This window comes from Geospiza fortis, unplaced genomic scaffold (genome assembly GCF_000277835.1).
Source record: "Geospiza fortis unplaced genomic scaffold, GeoFor_1.0 scaffold162, whole genome shotgun sequence".
Classification (NCBI taxonomy): Eukaryota; Metazoa; Chordata; class Aves; order Passeriformes; family Thraupidae; genus Geospiza; species Geospiza fortis.
Window position 1 is genome coordinate 3,932,969 of NW_005054316.1, and position 18,263 is coordinate 3,951,231.

Genomic DNA, 18,263 nt, shown 5'->3' on the forward strand with positions numbered 1-18,263 from the left:
ATCAATGCAGTATTGCAGAATCAAGCTGAAATACTAAAACAGATACAGTCTAACAGTTAAGCAAGTGCTAATACAAGAAATATTATACAGAACTCTAAAAACTGCAATGCAGGCGTGAAGGAAAATAGGTGTATGTTAGAACAAAAATCTGTGCATTCTTCATGAAAATTTTAAACCCAAAATCCTACCTTACAATCCAAGTTACATCTACTGTCAATTTTAGACAGTACTCACTTTGGATTAATTCAGATCAAGACAGTTTTGAGCTGTGACAGTTAAAATGCAACCCCCACCTTACATCAAGATGTAATAATCTTTTCCACAAGAGAAAAGAAAGTCTACATGAAGAGGTATTTACAAAAAGGAAGCTTTAAAACCTAAAAAATCCCAATGTTCTAAAAAGCTAGAGGACAAAAGGATAAAAAACACTGACAAAATTGTTTCTGACATGAAAAGTTCTGAGAAATTATCAATTTTAGCAAGTTTTTGGTTAGCAAATTCACTATGGAGGCAATGTGGTAAAAAACCATAGAAACTGTCAAAATTACCAGCCTCTTAATTTTGAAAAAAACGACATGAATAATTAGTGTTTTTCCATAGAACATCTTGCTTTAATGCTACTTTACCCTGAAAGGCTAAATGCAAAGTAAACCAGGGAAGATGGGCTTTTTAGGTCCCCTTCTACAGCAAAAGGACCTCCTGATTGGTCTATGATCTCTTGGTTCCTTTGGATGAGAAGGCAGGTGACCAAGTTCCTTCACAAGGGCAGTGAAAGACAATGGATTGAAGCTCTAGAAGAAAGGCTTGTTATAAACTGAACCACTCTTCTTCCAAAGGCAGGATATGTAACAGAAAAAACAAGTAACACGCTTGAGGCGTAGCACTTCTTCATTTTCTGACAGAATACAATGAATTACAACTTCCTATAAAATTCCTTTTTTTTTTCTTAAAACATACTCTGTATTTCCATACCTAAGGTACCACTCAAGCTTTCCATCAGCTCAAGCTATGCAAAATAAGGCACAAAAGCACTTAGTAGAGTGCTGAATTTCACCGCATTTTAATGAAATACACACCTAAGTTAACATAGGGATTCCCAAAGTATTTCCTTTGCCTTCTGCAGAGAAATCATATATTGCTGAAACTCCTTACTATACATAAATTTCTTGCTAAGTCTGACACAGCCAGTCAGGGATGCTAGGCCTTCAGAAGCCCCTAGGTGAGTGTTCACTGCAGATGTTGTAATGCTTATTCCACTTCCTCCTCCTCCAGCTGTCAGGAAAATAATGGATTTTCAATATGAAATCAATTTATTTTCTTAATATGCAACCAGTCTTTCAAATGCCAGTGTTCCTTACTTGCCTTTTGGTTGGACACTAAAAACCACAGGCCCTTTGTAGAAGACAGTCCTGATCCAGAGTGCAGTTTCTTACAATGAACTTGTTCCACCCCTTGGACCATCCCCTCTTCTGTTAGTTTCAATGCAGCCTTACTTGAGCCAAAGCCAGAAAAGCAGTCAGACCTCTGAGGTGAAGTGACAGCAAGAGGCAGCACTGCAGCTCTAAGGGATACACCACAGAGTGCATGTGCACTGCAGAGCACGATGTAGCTCCCATCTCCCACAGACTGGGAAACAATACAGCCACACATGGCTCAACAGCAGGATTGCCAGAATTTGGGTTTCCATCAACATACCACTGAATGTCAGCTTAAATTGCTTTAACTATTTATGATGTTTTGATAATTTCACGGGCCTCTCATAAACGAGACCAGTCAAAAGCACAGAGTAATTTCAGCTGCTTCCAGATTAAATTAATCAATATCTGTAAGAGTGAAAGTGTCAAGAATATATTCTACCAGAGATTAAATAGAATTAATCTAGCTTTCTGTGGCCCAGAATGCTGGTGAAGTGTGATAAACAGTACTAAGAGTCTTCTTAAAGCTTTGTATTTAAGCTGTGAGATCACAAACTTCATGTTTCATCGTCACAATACCAAATTTTTTAGTATTATAACTAAACAAAGGCTGTTTTGGACAATAATTTAAATGCAAGACATTGAATACCTATATACCATTAGGCTGGAAAAAGGTACTGTGAAATCACTTTGAAACACGCTAGCAGTGTACAGCAGGTACAACTAGTGTACAATCAGTATATGCTTTAGGTACAAACAATGTACAGTCTACCTTTAAAGCAGAAACTGCACCTTTAAAACCCATTTTGCCAATTCAAAGAAATATTACTGAAAGGAAATTACACAGTATTCAACTTCCCCCCTCCATGTCCCCAAACAAAAGCAATTAATTCAAAGACTCCTGTGAAGTTTATATTTTGCTTATGTACTGTCAGGACAACTCTATATTGTCTCATTTGGTTATTGGTATGTAGACATTATTAACATCTTGCCTATACAATCCCAAGTTCGTTGTTAAAACTATTACAAGAACATAGCATTTAATTTTTTTGTTTTTAGATAATGAAGTCCTTGGTTTTTGTGTGTTTTCCTCTAGACAGCTGTATGATCAAAGACTGGTACATCAATATATGTGGCAAGACAAGCATGCTGCATAAGCATGCAAATATATTCAAAATAAACAAGATAAAGAAGTTTTTTTTCATCTTCCCCACAGATTAAGAACTGCATTGTTATTACTCACTTAGAAGTAATGTGCTTTTGCAACACATTACAATTTCATGAAACTACATTCCACTAGAAACTAAGACTAGAATGAGCTGGGAGTCAGAAGACAATGATTTACTATTTTTTACCATTTTAGGAAAAAGTGATTAAGGCCAGGCCACCCATACAGTGCCATTTAGAGACAAACTGCACAGCTGAAATCAGAAGAGTAATTCTCAACTCTGCCCTAAATGTAGAGAAACACAGCACACCCCATCCATAAGGGACAGAGACATGTCACACAAGAAACAATGCTGCAAATTTATTTTCTTTAGTTTTAAGTTTTTATAACCTCAACTTTGTTTATCCCACATAAGACATTTTCAGTAATATGAGATCATCTAGTTCATCACAATTGCAAGGAAAATGAGGTGCATGTGAAGTACAAAAAAACTGAAAATACTCGCTTACATTGGATTGACTTAGAATACTGCTCAAAACAAAGTGGCTTTTCAGCTTTTTACCTTTGCATTTTGGAAATCTTCTCTGCAGTCCTAAGATAGGCAATGAATGGACAAAAAAGCAACTCCAAAGCAGGTGGAATGAAGAAAGAGGCACATTATCAGGAGACACAAAAGAAACACAAACGAGAAGAGACACACTTCCAATGACAAAGTCCAGAGAAAAACATTCCCCAGGTGTTTCAGAAAGGCCTGCTGCTGTCCATCCATCCCAGCTGGGTACATTGATCACACTCCATATTATTTAGTAGTCTACATTTATACTTGCAATAGAGAGAGCACCTCTTTTGTACTGTACATAATTCCTTGCCCCAAAGAGCTTACAATCTAAGTTCATACAAAAGAATGCATCAAGTAGCTGGATCAAGATCAAAGAAATGAGAAAGACAGGGAGATAATTTTGTAAGGGATTAAAGTTCGGTTACATTACTAAATGAGGTAACTTCTGAACATCATTGGCAGTGATGTTCTTAAGACATTAAGTAGTTTTTCAGTTAGAAGGTCTTCTGATCATGAAAAACTGGTTTAAAATGTACAGAATGATGCATTAAAAGTAATCCACAAAAATTCTTAAAAATAGACTTGTTGGCAAGACACAAAAAGGTTCAGATTGCCAAAATTCCTTACTTTAGACAATAACTTGTCATTCTATTAGGAAGATATGGATGTTAGAGACATTCGTATGTACATGTAACATTTGAATGTAAAACGCTTTTTACATTTAAGCTGAAAATGTTAAATTCTGATTTAAGAATCCTGTTGCTATAAACACAGGCTTAATACTTAAATACTAATATGAAAATAGTGTTATTTTAAAAATGTATTTTAAACTTTAAAATAAACTATGGACAAGATACAGTTGGTTCAAAAGATCAACATTCTTTAACTGCAGTGACTCCTTTTCCTGCTTTTTAAAAAAGGGAGAAACTTTTTCCCACTCTGTTCTTCCTACTTGTCAGTTATAATAGAAGTGATCAGTCCATCAACTTTAAAGTTTTAGTTTACATTGAGGAGGGTCATTTGTTTTGCTGGGTTTTTTGTAACATTTCCCTATTCATATATAGTTTTCTGAAGTCAAAGCCTTGCACTTTAAATAATATTTATATCTCACCTTTGTGACCATTTAGCCATCATTTCTTAATCCCTTTACATGCAAACAGAAACGACCATATTTCATGCAACCATGACATCCTTTCATACCAGAGAATTTTGCTTTAGATTATATACATAAACCATCTGCAACACTTCCATGACATTTGAAAAAGTAATAGAAGAAAAAATTTACTATAATTATCAAGTCTGTTTATGACAACCAAAAGGAAAAATACTTATTTTTCACCGTAACAGCATAACCAGTGGTAAATTTGACTTGACCTATCCTTTTGGAAGGGAAGCAGATGTTAAGAGAATTTCATTTATGCACAGAAGTGAGACTGTGATGTTAAGGACTGCTAACAGAGGATGATTTATCTTTAATTTTTAAAGGAATTTTTTGAGGAAATCAAACCTGACATTAAGCCTAAAGAACTATAAATATATTTGACCCAAGTCAATACTAACATTTACTTTTTAGAAATTACATTTGTATTAAATTTTCTTACAGGAGGATACAAAAGGAGTATAGCCACAGATTACCAAGAGAATCACTTCTGATCAACAGCTAAAAATGAGGGAAGAAAATGACCAAAAGATTACAATCAATCACTTCTTGTACATGCCACAAAATCACAAGAAATTACCTGCAAACCTGTAATAAAACCCTCCCCTTATTTGAATGAATTTCAATTCCCAGGTAAAGATGAATCAACAAAATTAAAATATTGTGCTGTTTTATTGGTGTAAAAATCACACAATTGCTAGTTCTGATTCTGCAGAGATACATCCATGCAGTTAAACATCTATGATCCCACAGCCAGAAGAAGCCATTAAATAGAATATCTGCTGTTAGTCAGCAATTAATGCAAATTTACATATGAGATCAAAATGTGTGTATCGTACAATATACAACAAATCCTAATACAGTACATCAACCTGAAGAGCAAGATACACTCAAGGAACTCTGTTAATAGTGAAGCCTGTCTATATGCCAGAGAAGTAAGGCCTGGAAATAAGATGACAGAAGGTACCCCAGAATTCCTAAGAAGCAAAACTGTTCATATTTTGTTTTATATTTTTTTTTGCTGGGAATTAGAAGTTTATAGAGGTATTGACACATTACTTGACAATACAATTTGTTATAGTGAAGACTGCTGGATGTGATCTGCTATTAAAAGGTAACGTGTGAGACATGCAATTACAGGTGGTGCTTACATAATGTGCAATTAGTGTTTGGGACCTACACCCAACTCTTTTCACAAAAGGGAGAACTAAAGAAGACCTGTTTGATAGACTACCAATTGTGCCATAAATGCTTCTATGCATGCGGCTGAATCAGGATCATGAATGGATAAAATGTGAACACCTGGCAATCTGTGGTTACATACTGTGTAATGTATGCAACAAAAATCACAACATCCAATCCAGTTGATATGGCAAACAGCCTGCAAGAACTCTTCCAACCTGAGTAAGCTGGGGAATTGCAAAGAGGCAGGCTTTCTAGAATCGTGAACAATTTCCAATTGTGAAAGGCAGCTTGGGAAGTAATATTGGCTGATGACAGATTAGTAGTTTGTCTCTTTTCTGGCACAATAAAATAAATGCCATAGTGAATGAAGAGTTTATGTGCTTAAAGGTTAAAATCAACTGATTAGCAACCTTCTTCTGCAAAGATGTTTCAACAGGAAAAAAAAAACTATGAAAAAATTCCAGTTGGCAATTTTGGTGACAAACTCTGCAAACTCAAGTCCAACAAAGATCATGGATGCCCACAGAGAAAGATGTGAGAGGCAGTGTCACATTCAAGGAAAAAGTAGTAGTTTTTTTTTCTTTCTGTACTGAAATTAAAATATTTAAAATACAAAAGTGGACAAATTGACAAAACAGAACCACAACATTTAATGTAGAATAGAGTGCATTGAGCTAGATGCATGGATATTTAAATAGGCCTTGAAACCAATACCCCTTTCAAAATTAGTAAATTCACAGTTAACGGCAGTAGGCTTAGAGGTGAGAGAAGGGTCTAAGTTGTTCCAGTTGGACTTCCAGGGAGATTCTCTCTTCAAGAACATCCTACAAAAGAAAGATTTTCTACTGACAGTCCACAGGGAATGAATACTGAAAATTTCCTCATGCAATCAAAATCAGTTTGAAAACCAACTTATATTCTAGACTCTTGGTAACTCCTCCTAGACACTGAATAGAAGATTACCTGGCTGGTAATAATTACTTATCATTGGAAATCAGTACTTTGCTCAAAGGTGATGCCAAGTATTTTTTCCTTTCTTTCAAAGCACCCAAACCCAAACTTGTAACCAGATGCAAACCCAACTATAATATTTTCAAATGAAGTCTAAAATGTTAAGGGGATAAGCTCTCACCTGAATTAAGAGTATTGGAAAACTCAGTTTTTGTCCCCGGTTTTTCCTCCTCTGTGAATTTTATGTACATTGACTCTCATGAACAGTAACAAGTGAAATTCAGGCTTGAGTTTTTAAAATCACCTAACTTCCATTCTAGACAGTATCTTATTAATTTTCATGTTTTCATTTAAGATATTTTTAAAAATTATCTTCATAGTTAAAATTAGATATCTTAGGTAAGAAAGACGGCAGGCGAAAGACATTAAGCTGATGCCTACAGATAGCTCTAAAACAATGATAGCTGACCTAGATAAACAAATTACCATTGTTGCACTAATTATTAAACTGCAAGTTTTGTATTTCAGATTATTATATTTGTTTAAAAATATTTATGACTTATAATTTACTAAGACTTTAAGGCTTGCTTTTTCCTTCAGAAGAACACAAACTACTTCAGCTGCTCTTCTCAGTACTGCTTTTAAAGTACGTGATGATGACGGCAGGTAACCTAGTATTGATAATGTGACGTAAAATTTTAGTGTAGCTAAAAGCAGATCACTACATTGAAAAATGTGTTGTAGCAGCAAAAGTGTGATTTGTAATTTCACAAAGCTTGCCACAAATAAGTATATTCTATGATCTACAAAAATAGCTAAATATTTCATATCAATATCCTCAACTACATTTATCAGTGGATTGCAGAGATGCCTTTTACTGTGCATCACTAACATCTTGCTCTCTGAAGCTCTTCTCTTACACAGACAAAGACGAAGGAATTACCTTTAGTTGCTGCTGTAGTTCACTGTTCAATCTGGCCAAAACAGTGTTGGTTTCCTTGTTACGTCTGATTGATGCCTGAATTGCCTTCTTGTCTTTCCCCACTGATCTGAGAAAATATCAGAAGTACTGTAATAAGTAATTTTGCCACTTAGCTGAACATCTCAGTTAAAGTCCCCCTTCTTTAAGTGAGCAGAATCCTCTTTTCAAAATTCTTTTACTTGTTATACTGTTACATGTTCCTGCATCTGTCTGGCTTGGTTAACCACGTTTGTTTGCATGGAAACACAGATATATATGTTTTATATATGCACACAGAGTTGCTTTCAATCAAAGAGCACACTGTGCGTTTTAAAAACTTGTCATTATCAACTTTCTGAAGGCCTAACACAGCAAACCACATTCATTTACCTCCAAGTGACTACTGCAATAGACTATTTTCATGCTAGGACACAGACTGTACATTTTTGACTGTTCATAGAAACCATTTAAAATTAAACTCTACATCTTAGTACTTCCACCACTTATTTCCAACATACTTGCAGAAGTTAAAAAGAGTTCACACTCCAAAATTCAAAATCTCTTAAAAGTCTCCCAGCAGTAGCAGCTTTGGAATGACCATCTTTAAAAACCAAAAACTTCTTAAATCATTGAATTAATCTAAATTAAACACACTGAAATTGTTTGCAACTCCTGCAACAGAAAGTGTGTATGCTGTTTACATTTAAACTTTCCAGTAACAGATGTATTTATATACTTCTTGGGTTACCTAGGAATAGATGGCTGTGAAGCAAGAACAGCAGCTATGACACCTGTTTTCTGTGTATGTTCCTCAGCTTCAGGTCTTAGCTCATCTTCTGATTTTAATCTTCTACGAATAGGCTTCGGTGGTGGAGCAAGTGGGGTAGTGCCTTTACCCTGAAGAGGAAAACACAGCCTATTAATTCTCTGAAACTACATTTTATTTACATTATAGCCTGGTAGCTTGTGTTTCATATTCAGTTACTGAGACAACTGAATTTACCACCCATCAGGTATTTTCTGATGGACATCTAGCTGCATTCTCATTTGGTCTGGAAAAAACCTGAACTACTAAATCCTACCACGTGGTGAAAAGCTAGTAAGCTGCTTCACACTGACAAAGAAGTGTGCAAGCAGAAACAGCACAGTACAACTGAGTACTGCAAACACATAGCAATGCAGAGCACACCTTCCCCCCACTAATTATATGTCTGTAATCAAATAGAAAGCTACTGTTAATCAAGTTCTGCACTAAACATTTTGATCTGTTTCAAAAATTTGAAAACTTACAAGTATCTTTTCTGCTATCACAAGAATAAATCTGATCATCATCATCTGCTGCAAAAATTCACCATACACATGCCTATTTGAAGCACCTATTGGGCTTAGAAAACTGGGTTCAAGTGGACACATATAAAGCTGCTGTTGCAAATCAAAACAAACATTTAATTTCATATATATCAGACAACTGTGCTTTGTTCCAAGGGTACTTTGCATACCGCACTACTAGGGACATTTGCAGGTGCTTTGTCTTCAACTCTTCCATCTGCTTTGGCAACTCTAAGAGAACTTGCAGAATCAGAGGGCTTTTCAACCTAAAGGAATATAAACTGTATTTAGAAATCTACTTCTTAACACATACTTCATCTGGCAACAGTTGGAATAAAAACAAGTATGCTGTGTTCTGATACATGAATACAGTTAACACCTAAAATTCTAGTTCAATTCTCATTTAGAAACACAAGTCCAATGTCATGAGGCACAAAAGAGGCCGTGGCCTGACCACAAACTGCTGTTTCTGCTATTACAGTGCCACTATTATCTATTTGTCACTGCCAAAGGTTAATCCCTCCAATGGAACACAATGTGACTGTTCCACATCCACCTCAATGCAAAACAATCAGCAAGCTTAACTTAAGCAGTTTGCAGAGGCAGCTTAAGCTGGCATAGCTGGTTTTGCAATGAGGTGCATGGAGAGTGCTCAGATGGGGCTACATCACTGACCCTCCTGAACAAGTGAAGCAAGACCATGCTGCTGACAGCTGGGAGAGCTTTAAAGCACCACAGGGACTTTTGCAAGAGAGGATGCAGAAGTGTCCCAGAAAACTTACAATCTGCATAAAAGCTACAAATTATCAAAGGAGAACATGAAGTAGTTTCTGCAATAGCAGCTAGCAATGACATTAATGCTTCCCAACTTTCAAGTCCTATGTCTGTAGTAGGAAACAAGTTTTTGTTAACATCTCTAATGATAGAAGGATGCCAGAGCTCTATTCACTTCAGCTGTTTGTCCAACGACTTTGAAGAAAAGCAAATTAATGGCATTTTAGCAGATGTTTACAACACATGACAGTCATCTCCTTTATTAAGGCATGTCTTTTTTAAGACATTATTTAAAAATTACCAGCAAGTCATTTGGAAGACTGGCAAGAATGAGCAGAAGAAAGGTTTTGCCTGGGCTAAGTCTCAAATTATGTGTATTACCAACACAATTAGGTTTGTGCCCACGTATGCTAATAAGCACAAAAATCTTTAAAATTACAATCAATGAGATGAAAAGAATTCCTTCTGCCTAGGTGTTTGGCAATTACTAAATAAGTGCAGCAGTGTGCAATGTAATTGCTTTCTAGCAATGGATTGAGACATCATAAAAAACCAAAACAGAACAAAAAACCCAACAAACAACACATCACTGACAGAGAACAGCAGAAATAGGTTTCAACAGAGTCTCATGCTGGTGGTATTAAAACAATCAATAAGATCTTCCCTTCTACTCACCTGCAAGGCTTCTGAGTGTGTTTCAATTTCATCTTCTTCCTCTTTGTTTACACCTGAAACAGCAAATGCCTCAAACTGGCTGAAGTCTGCAAAATTTGGCTGTTCTGGTATTTGTTGAGGTGAGGTACTGCTATGAGCTATTAGGCCATCAGCATCCACTGAGCGATGCACATGAGGACCTGTGCCCTGCAATAAAATAACAAAAATATTTAGGGACAGAATGTTAAGGATTATTTGCCTCTTTAGTGGACAACAATTTACATACTATTGGTAGGACAACATGCATCTCAGGCAAGACATGCATGAAGAAATACTTAAGAGAAAGGAAGTTCAGATATGCTACTATCCAGGAAACAAGACCAAAGAGGGCCGTAATGTAGCACTAGCTAGACTCATTCAACAATAGATATTTCTGCTGTCTGGGAGCTTGATACAGGCTTTTAGTCTAGTTTCATAGGGAAACATTCTTATGTAATCACTGTGTGGAATATGTCTGTCCTTGTACACTCCCTTCATCCCTTCAGATAATTTCTGAATCCTTGTAGATGATTTCTAAATCACTGACTGACTTCTACTGCTAGTAACTCAGATTCTAACAAGTAGCTGCTGGTGAGAAACAACTGAAAAGCAATTTTATCTGTCCCATGTCAGATCTGCACAGCAGTTGAAGGATTCAGCTAGATAGGACAAAGAAAAAACTTTTTCAAGATGTGCTTTCTACCAAATCAGCTAACTGATATCACTTAGACTGCAACTGCAAAGATCACCAAGTCTGTGACAAGTGAAGAAGTGGAATCAGTCCTTTTGGGGGCAGGCATATTACATAAAGCTCTGCCCTGTGCCAGACAAATGAAAGGCAAATCTTTTGCAAAACTTTGGAAAATGGCTGTTGCAATCTTTGTTATGGCCTATGCACTATATAGGAATAGACAATGAAATGTGAAAGGATAACTTTTCTCTCTTTCCCACAATTCAGAGCTCTAGAGCCACTCATTCCTCCTCAATATCTACCTTAATCCCCACCCATGATTCCACTATAAGCATTTTTTTATTTAGGAAGTACTAACATTTGGGTGTATTCTAGGTTTTGCCATCATTCACATCCTGGTGCTTTCAAAAATACATCAAGCAATGATACTCACTTACGAGATATATTAAAACTCAAGTTACATAAAAATAATGCACCAAGTTAGAATATGATTTTTCAGAAGTGACATCACCTGTGAAGGCTGTGGTCTTGGAGGCACTGCAGGCGGATAGGCAACAACTCCAGCCTGTTGCTGTCCTGTAAAAGATGCACCACATTTGGCCAAGATTGTTACTTTGTACATTACAGTGCTATCAAATTTTCTTGTCAACATGAAGAAACATTGCATTGTGCCTCATATTTGCCACTTGTCATATTTGGGCTCATAATTGTAATGTCACCTCCTTTCAAATTGCCAGACAGACAAAACCAGGATTAATCAGAATATGGATCTTGTACAGACATGGTCATATTCTTCTGGTTTTAGGATCTTAAGTCTTTGGGATTTTTTTACCCTCATTACAAGTTCTTAGTATTTTCTCATACTTTGTGATCCTGAATTTAAAAGTACTGATAAGCCAGATGTCCAATAAAAGTCCTTAAGCAGAGCAGCAGAAGTGACTTTAATAATTTCCTCTGAAGTCAAATACTAAATACCCATCTTTAATACAGGCGATTCCAAAAAGACTCCCCTTGAAAATTTACTGGCAGATGCAATTGATTGGATGTGGGTATACAACCAGAATATTCTTTCCTGACTTTGTTTCCCACATTCATCCAAAAAACTACAACGCCAGAAATCAGAATTGACTTTTAAATTAGCTACTTAAGTAAAGTACAATATAAATTTTAATATAAACAATACAGTAAGGATGACAACATTTGCAACTTTTTTATTCAGAAGTGGTGCGTTAAAAACCAATATTCTAAATCATTCCTCAGAGAAAAAAGCATTATCTACTTCAGGAACGCATGTGCTGAAAAATAATATACATTGAGAACACAGCATATCTACCTGGGGTAACTGAAAACGATCTGTTCATATCTAAAGATGACGACCGAGAATGAGAAGCATGAGGCCTTGGAGGGGGTGGTGGTGGTGCAGTGTTATCTGGAGATGTTCCTGAATGTGATCTGCAAAATACATAAGCTTCTGTAGTGATTTTAGGTGGCTACAACAGAACTAAAAATCAAAAGTTCTTCAAAGCATACAATTAAAAAACCAAGTTTGACAGAGGTAAACCCCCCTAATTGCCACTGATTTTCAAGACTGCCATATTAGTTTTAAACTTCTTTGATTTTAAAACTGTTTTTATATTTCAATTTACTTAAATATCCTTTATTCAAATTACTCTTATATTATCACATGTAATTTATCTTTGGGAAACCAATAGCTTGATGCATATCCCAAACGATGACAGCTCAGGAACAGAGAATGATAAATATGGTAATTCCATCCAGATGACAGTCACTGTAATTTTTAAGATGCAGTCAACATCCTATTTAGGTTAAATGGGGTAAGTTCAATTTCCTTAAAGAAGAATATTGGGTTTCTGTTGGACCTGCCTCCATGTATATCGAGCCCAAGAAGTATCTCAGTGTATGAGACAGCAATTTAATTCTCTGCCTGAAATTTTCCAAACCTATACACTTGGTAGAATCTTCAGACATTTTGACTCATTCTTAGGTAGGATCACCATCTAGTGGATATCTGTTGCAAATTCATGGAGAACACATGCAGAAAGGATAGAAGGATAAATTACTGCAATAAGTGCCATTTAAGTGGGATTTATTGTATATAGAATTTTTGTACAACTTCCTTTTAAAATCAGTTTGCAGAAGCTTCCTAACTAGCCTAATTTGAACAAGACAGATTTATTGAATCACTGACCTGAATATAGCTGCTTTTTTTTTTCAACTTGTGATAAAATCTTTTCTATGACTGGCCTCTGCAACATTCTTCTATAACTATTGTAAAATGTAAACTTGGAGAGGTGAAGGCTACCCAAGTTTCACACAAAACCTGGAATTTCTGAATGTTTAAGTCCAGACACAGAAACTGGACTGAGTTATCAAAATAGAAAAGTTGATTTTCTTAATATATTCTCTATGGCAATGCTTCTGTAATACTGTGTAACTCTCCAGCTGATGAAAATAAAATCTAATTATACTGACTCCTTGGGTCATCCCTCTAGCTAGTACAGTAAAAAAAAAAAACACAAATGGTATTAAAATGGGAGAAAGTGGTTTAAGGAGAATTCCAAAGTATCATTATCTGACACAGCTTTGTCAGTTTTTGCTATGTGAAAATACCAAAATGTAGTCTTGACTAATGGTAAGATTAAGTACAATGTCATCTCTATACAAAATTGCAATGGGTAGAAGAGGTGCCAGTGGAAGAAAGTAAAAGAGTAAGTGGGACAACACATTTCCTGTGTGCGTACTGCCACAACTACCCGGTCAGGACAGAAGCTCCCTGTGCCATAATGTGGGAACTCATCAGAAAGCTTCCCTCATCTACACAAGTTCAGCAAGAGAACCTAATCCAAAGTCAAAAAGTAAAAGAACATGCTGAAACCATCATATTGATAGTGCAAAAACATACATAAAAGTATGACAGAGTCACATTTTCCATTAAGTAACAACGCAGGAAAGAATCTTTCAAGTTGCTGTACTGACAGGCAAATGGAAATCTTTCTTTGCTATTGAAGTCACCCTAATTATTTTTGTTTTGAAACTTACCTCTGAAACTGACTGTAAGATAGTTAGTGGTGTAGCTGGTTTTAATCCTATTCAGGCAGATTTAGTGGGAACAACTAGCACCAGCTAGTACAGCATATTCTCTCATGTGAAATGATGCAGTTGTTGGTTTTGTGCTTGCATAGCTTTCTCCAAACCCTTAGTTTACATTGGGCATTTGACTGCCCTTTTTAAGTCCATTATTAGAAGAGATGGAGTTACTGCCATAGTATTCCTAAAGTGTGCTTAATTCTTCTTTTAGGCTACAGTGTCATAAGGTTCTTCTCCAATAATGCCTAAATGGGTATTTTTAAAAATACAAAAAATCGGTTTCAAGCAACAGCATGGTCTCATGTGCTTACATTCCTTTGTGTTTAAGGGGAAAGTATTAAGATTCTGACTGAATGTGGAGCTTCACATGGAGCACTTGACTGGCCAATCTCAAATTTTTAGAAAACTGTCCTTTTTTAATTTTCACTTTACACACTAATGAAAGCAACATATATTGTAATGCATTAGAAAACAGACTGTTTCCAGATTCCTGAGTGGTAAAGTTAGGAATCTCTTTTGCCACCATTTTATAACCTAGTTGTCAAATAACCAGGAGCTGAGAACAGGCTTCTTTAAACACCTTTTACTTGTTTGTTTTGTTTGTTTTTTTTTCAGGTGCTACTCTACTGACCGTTGCCGTGTTACAGCATTTCCGATTTGCTCCGGATCTGAAGTGTAAGAGTCCGAACTGCTGTAACCATCTGCTGGGAAAAGAAAGCACAATTTCATATTTGCTTTGCATCATTAGCATACCCTAACAGACAGAAGTAACCAGTAATTTCAAATATCCAATTTCTTTTGTTACAAAAAAGGTGTATGTCCTTGTATTGCTTCCCTGTAAGGTATCATCTGGTCAGGATTCAAAATCCTCGAACCTGAATAATTGAAGGACACAATACAAACCAGCTCCACTCACCCAACACAGTTGCTGGTTACTAGTGTCATGTACTGAGAATAAACAATGACAGTAATGTTGTATTTAAAATACAAAACCTAAGTTTTACAAACAGTAATTTTTAAACACTTGACATTCCATCACTTCAACAATCTAGTGAACAAAAGTAAGGAACATCCAAGGAAAAAAAAAGCAAGGTGTAGAACATGCCTGATTTTAGAAGTGCTGAAGGACTCAGAAATCTTAGAAAACAGAAAAAGGAAAGGGTATGTACAGAACACAGATTAACGCAGTTGCTTTGCTACTACTCTAACTTTTGTACCGCCAAGTCTGGTGGTCAACCTTATTTTGGACTAAACCTTTTCTAAAACTTTCAGCTTTTGATTAAGGAAATCTACAGAAATGAAAGATGCTATTAAAGCATCATAGACAGATTTTCAAGGACACCCTTACCCTTAGAAGCTCTGCAAAGCATGAGGCTCCTTTCCCCAGAAATGAGAAGCCTCACAAAAATCACAAGATTTATATGGAATGAATGTAGATAGAAAAATTGACCTCAGGATAATTTATCACAAGGGATTATTCTAGAGCACCAGGTAAACCAAAGTTCAAGGTGGAAGTCACTAGAGCAAAGGGACTCAGTTAATTTGTTGCCAGTGAAGAGGAAAACTCTACTCAAAAACATCAAGATTCTTCTGAATTACCCTCTCTCAAAGGATTATTTTAACCTCCTAGGACACTGAAGTTTCCAAAAGTGGTAAGACACATCAACCAGGCCTCAGAAATGAGAATCCTGCAGAGATGACTTTCCTGATCAGCAAGGCACATTCTTACCTGTTACATTTTTTTATACTTTTTCTCCTTAACATTGCAGGTACTACATAGTGCATATATTTTACACTACAACGTGGTTTGTTTTATTTCACCATGTTCTTCCTCTCAGGGAAAAACACTCTATTAAAGATTAAAAGATTAGGCTGCACTCAGAAAAGGAAAAGGGAGCACCAAAAGGCTCTTGAACTTGGATCCTGCACACAGCACTAGTTCCACATTAAAAGATGATGTTTGCTTGTTCTTTTGAATTAGAAAACTTCTTAGTAAAAACAGAACTCTGCTTGGAAAGTAAAACTCAGACATGATCAGAACGAAGAGTGCCATTAAAACAGAGCTCACGAGAAAAGCAAAACATATCGCAAGATGGTATTTTCTGAATTCCTCCTGTATTACAAACCAGTCAAAATACTTCTGGGTCTTAATAATGCAAAGGATTTAAAATAATGACTTATTGAAACTTTATTTTTACTGAAGAAAAGTTCCTGACTTGAAGAAAACAAAAAAAAAAGAATCTCAGAAAGACTCCAGAAATTAATTCAGGCAACATATAATCTTGGACCCCTCTCAATATTAGACAAGTGGACTAATCAAATCAACATAATGCAACATGCTTTGGGGACAGAAGATACTGGAAATTGAAAAGGCTATTAGAATGAAATAAACAGATGAAAAGCTGCATTTAAAATGGAACATAGAAGTCTGCAGGATTTGCTTGGTAGCTTAACCAGATGAGAATTGCCTGGAAATTGTGGTGAACACATTTTCACTCTTTAGAAAACATGTTACATGGTTCTGAGGAAGAACAATCAAATGTTACTTAGAGAATTCCAAATCAAATGCTACTTAGAGAATTCCACTTTATCTACATTGAATTTTTCATTCTAGGATTAAAAGAGAAAACAGCAAGATGCAAAAGAGCTGACAAAAAAGAATTTTCTTGAGCACACAAGGTAGGAACACAACTCCAGTGACATCAGTAGAACTTTCTTAATTACTACTTCTAATACATACTTTATATCAGAAATGTTTCTGTTCTTAGGATAAGTTTATCTCATTTTAGAGCTGCTACTATCCAGCCAGCTTTCATTCACTGAGGGATATATCAGATCTACATTTTGTGTAATGTAAGAAACGAGACTGGAAAGCACTTTGATACTTACTAACTGTATTTCCAGATGTAAATTTTACAGATGAACTAATTTTATTTTCTTCTGGGAGATCTGATGGTTTCACAAGTAGTGGACTAGTAGGGTTAGCATGATCTAGAGGGAAAAAAAATCTAGATAAATGAACTTATCGAGACTAGCCTTTATTTCTGGTGCCAAAGCTTTACAGTGGTTTTCTGCCCTTATCTAAAGTGCTGCACTCAAGACTAAAGCTGGTGTATTTTAACTCAGAAATAACACTATTACAAAGTAAAACACGATTTCTCAGCATTAAGAGCTGTAAATTTTCAGCTGTTTACAAGGCCAAAGAAATGTTAAAAGAACTGTGCTGTCAATACTATTAATTCTCCTATGCTGAAGACTCTGCATGAGTTCCATGACTTTAGGAAATACTGGAACACAACTGAAAACTAAGAACCCACTCTATTCCTTTAAGAAAATTTATCAAATCACCTTGCTTATTATTGACCAGAGTAAAAAACGGCTTGCCAATATTCCCAAATGCTTTCAAGTTTCAAAATAATAAATGCAGTATTTCTGACCACAGATGAACAAGCTTTATGAATGCAGGTTATGATCTCCATCTCCAGTTTCCTTCAGTATCTAACAAGGAAACATTCACCTGCAGGTCCAAATCCAATCTTTATAATGATGCTGAACTACTCTCCAAGAAACATTCTGCTAGAGATGGCAAAATCCTCACTGTAGCAAATGGCCAATTCAAGCTCTGCACTCATCTGAACAGCAGCTCTTAACTCAGTAATGATGCTTGTTACAACTCCAGATTTATTCATCCTTGGTAAAGAGAAAAGTAAGTACATTCAAGGAAGTAAGACCAACTCTAACTGTATGAAACTTCCCAAATTAGCAAGAAAAAATGTCCTACCACTTCCAGTTCTTTTAAGCTCCATTTCCTGCATGTGGATTTTGCTTGGAGTCATTCTTATAGGAACTGGGTGCACAATTGCAGTGTCCTGTGGAAGAGATCACAGTTATGTTAACCTAGCTTAAATCACTCTTAAGAGTCTCTGACAACATGTGCAATGTTAATTCTGAACAAAATTTCACAGATTTAGTTTATTTGCACAGTTCCAGGGAATTAAATATACCCAGAAAACCAGGGCTCTCTAAGCTGTAATCTCTGTAATGTTACCTTAGCTACTTAAAGTGGCACTAGAATATGTTTCTATAGATAACTGCAAGTAGGAGCTGAATTTTACCAGCTTTTCCATCATTTCTAGCATATCAGACATCTGGTACTTTGAGCACTTCTTAAAAAAAACAAAAGCCCAAAACAATTTAAACCCTGACTCCTCAGCTTTACTTATAATGCCTCAGATAATAATGGCCTCCCTAAATAGTATGAGTAATGCTC

At 36.0% G+C, this 18,263-nt stretch overlaps 1 protein-coding gene across 3 annotated transcripts in view; it reads right to left on the minus strand.

Moving 5' to 3' along the window:
* Positions 1-2,921: 2,921 nt before the first annotated feature.
* Positions 2,922-18,263, minus strand: part of REPS1 (RALBP1 associated Eps domain containing 1) — a 48,875-nt gene continuing 33,533 nt past the window's right edge. For 2 of the 3 annotated variants that reach the window (XM_014306656.2, XM_005420090.2), the window contains exons 10-19: positions 17,775-17,862; positions 16,883-16,984; positions 14,625-14,697; positions 12,219-12,337; positions 11,397-11,461; positions 10,177-10,362; positions 8,898-8,993; positions 8,147-8,295; positions 7,381-7,486; positions 2,922-6,310 (exon numbers count right to left, since the gene is read on the minus strand). In XM_014306656.2, coding sequence (XP_014162131.1) covers positions 6,242-6,310; positions 7,381-7,486; positions 8,147-8,295; positions 8,898-8,993; positions 10,177-10,362; positions 11,397-11,461; positions 12,219-12,337; positions 14,625-14,697; positions 16,883-16,984; positions 17,775-17,862 — 1,053 coding nt within the window. In that variant the 3' untranslated portion in view covers positions 2,922-6,241. The remainder of the gene's footprint in view (positions 6,311-7,380; positions 7,487-8,146; positions 8,296-8,897; positions 8,994-10,176; positions 10,363-11,396; positions 11,462-12,218; positions 12,338-14,624; positions 14,698-16,882; positions 16,985-17,774; positions 17,863-18,263) is intronic. The other variant, XM_005420089.3, reaches the window with a different exon arrangement.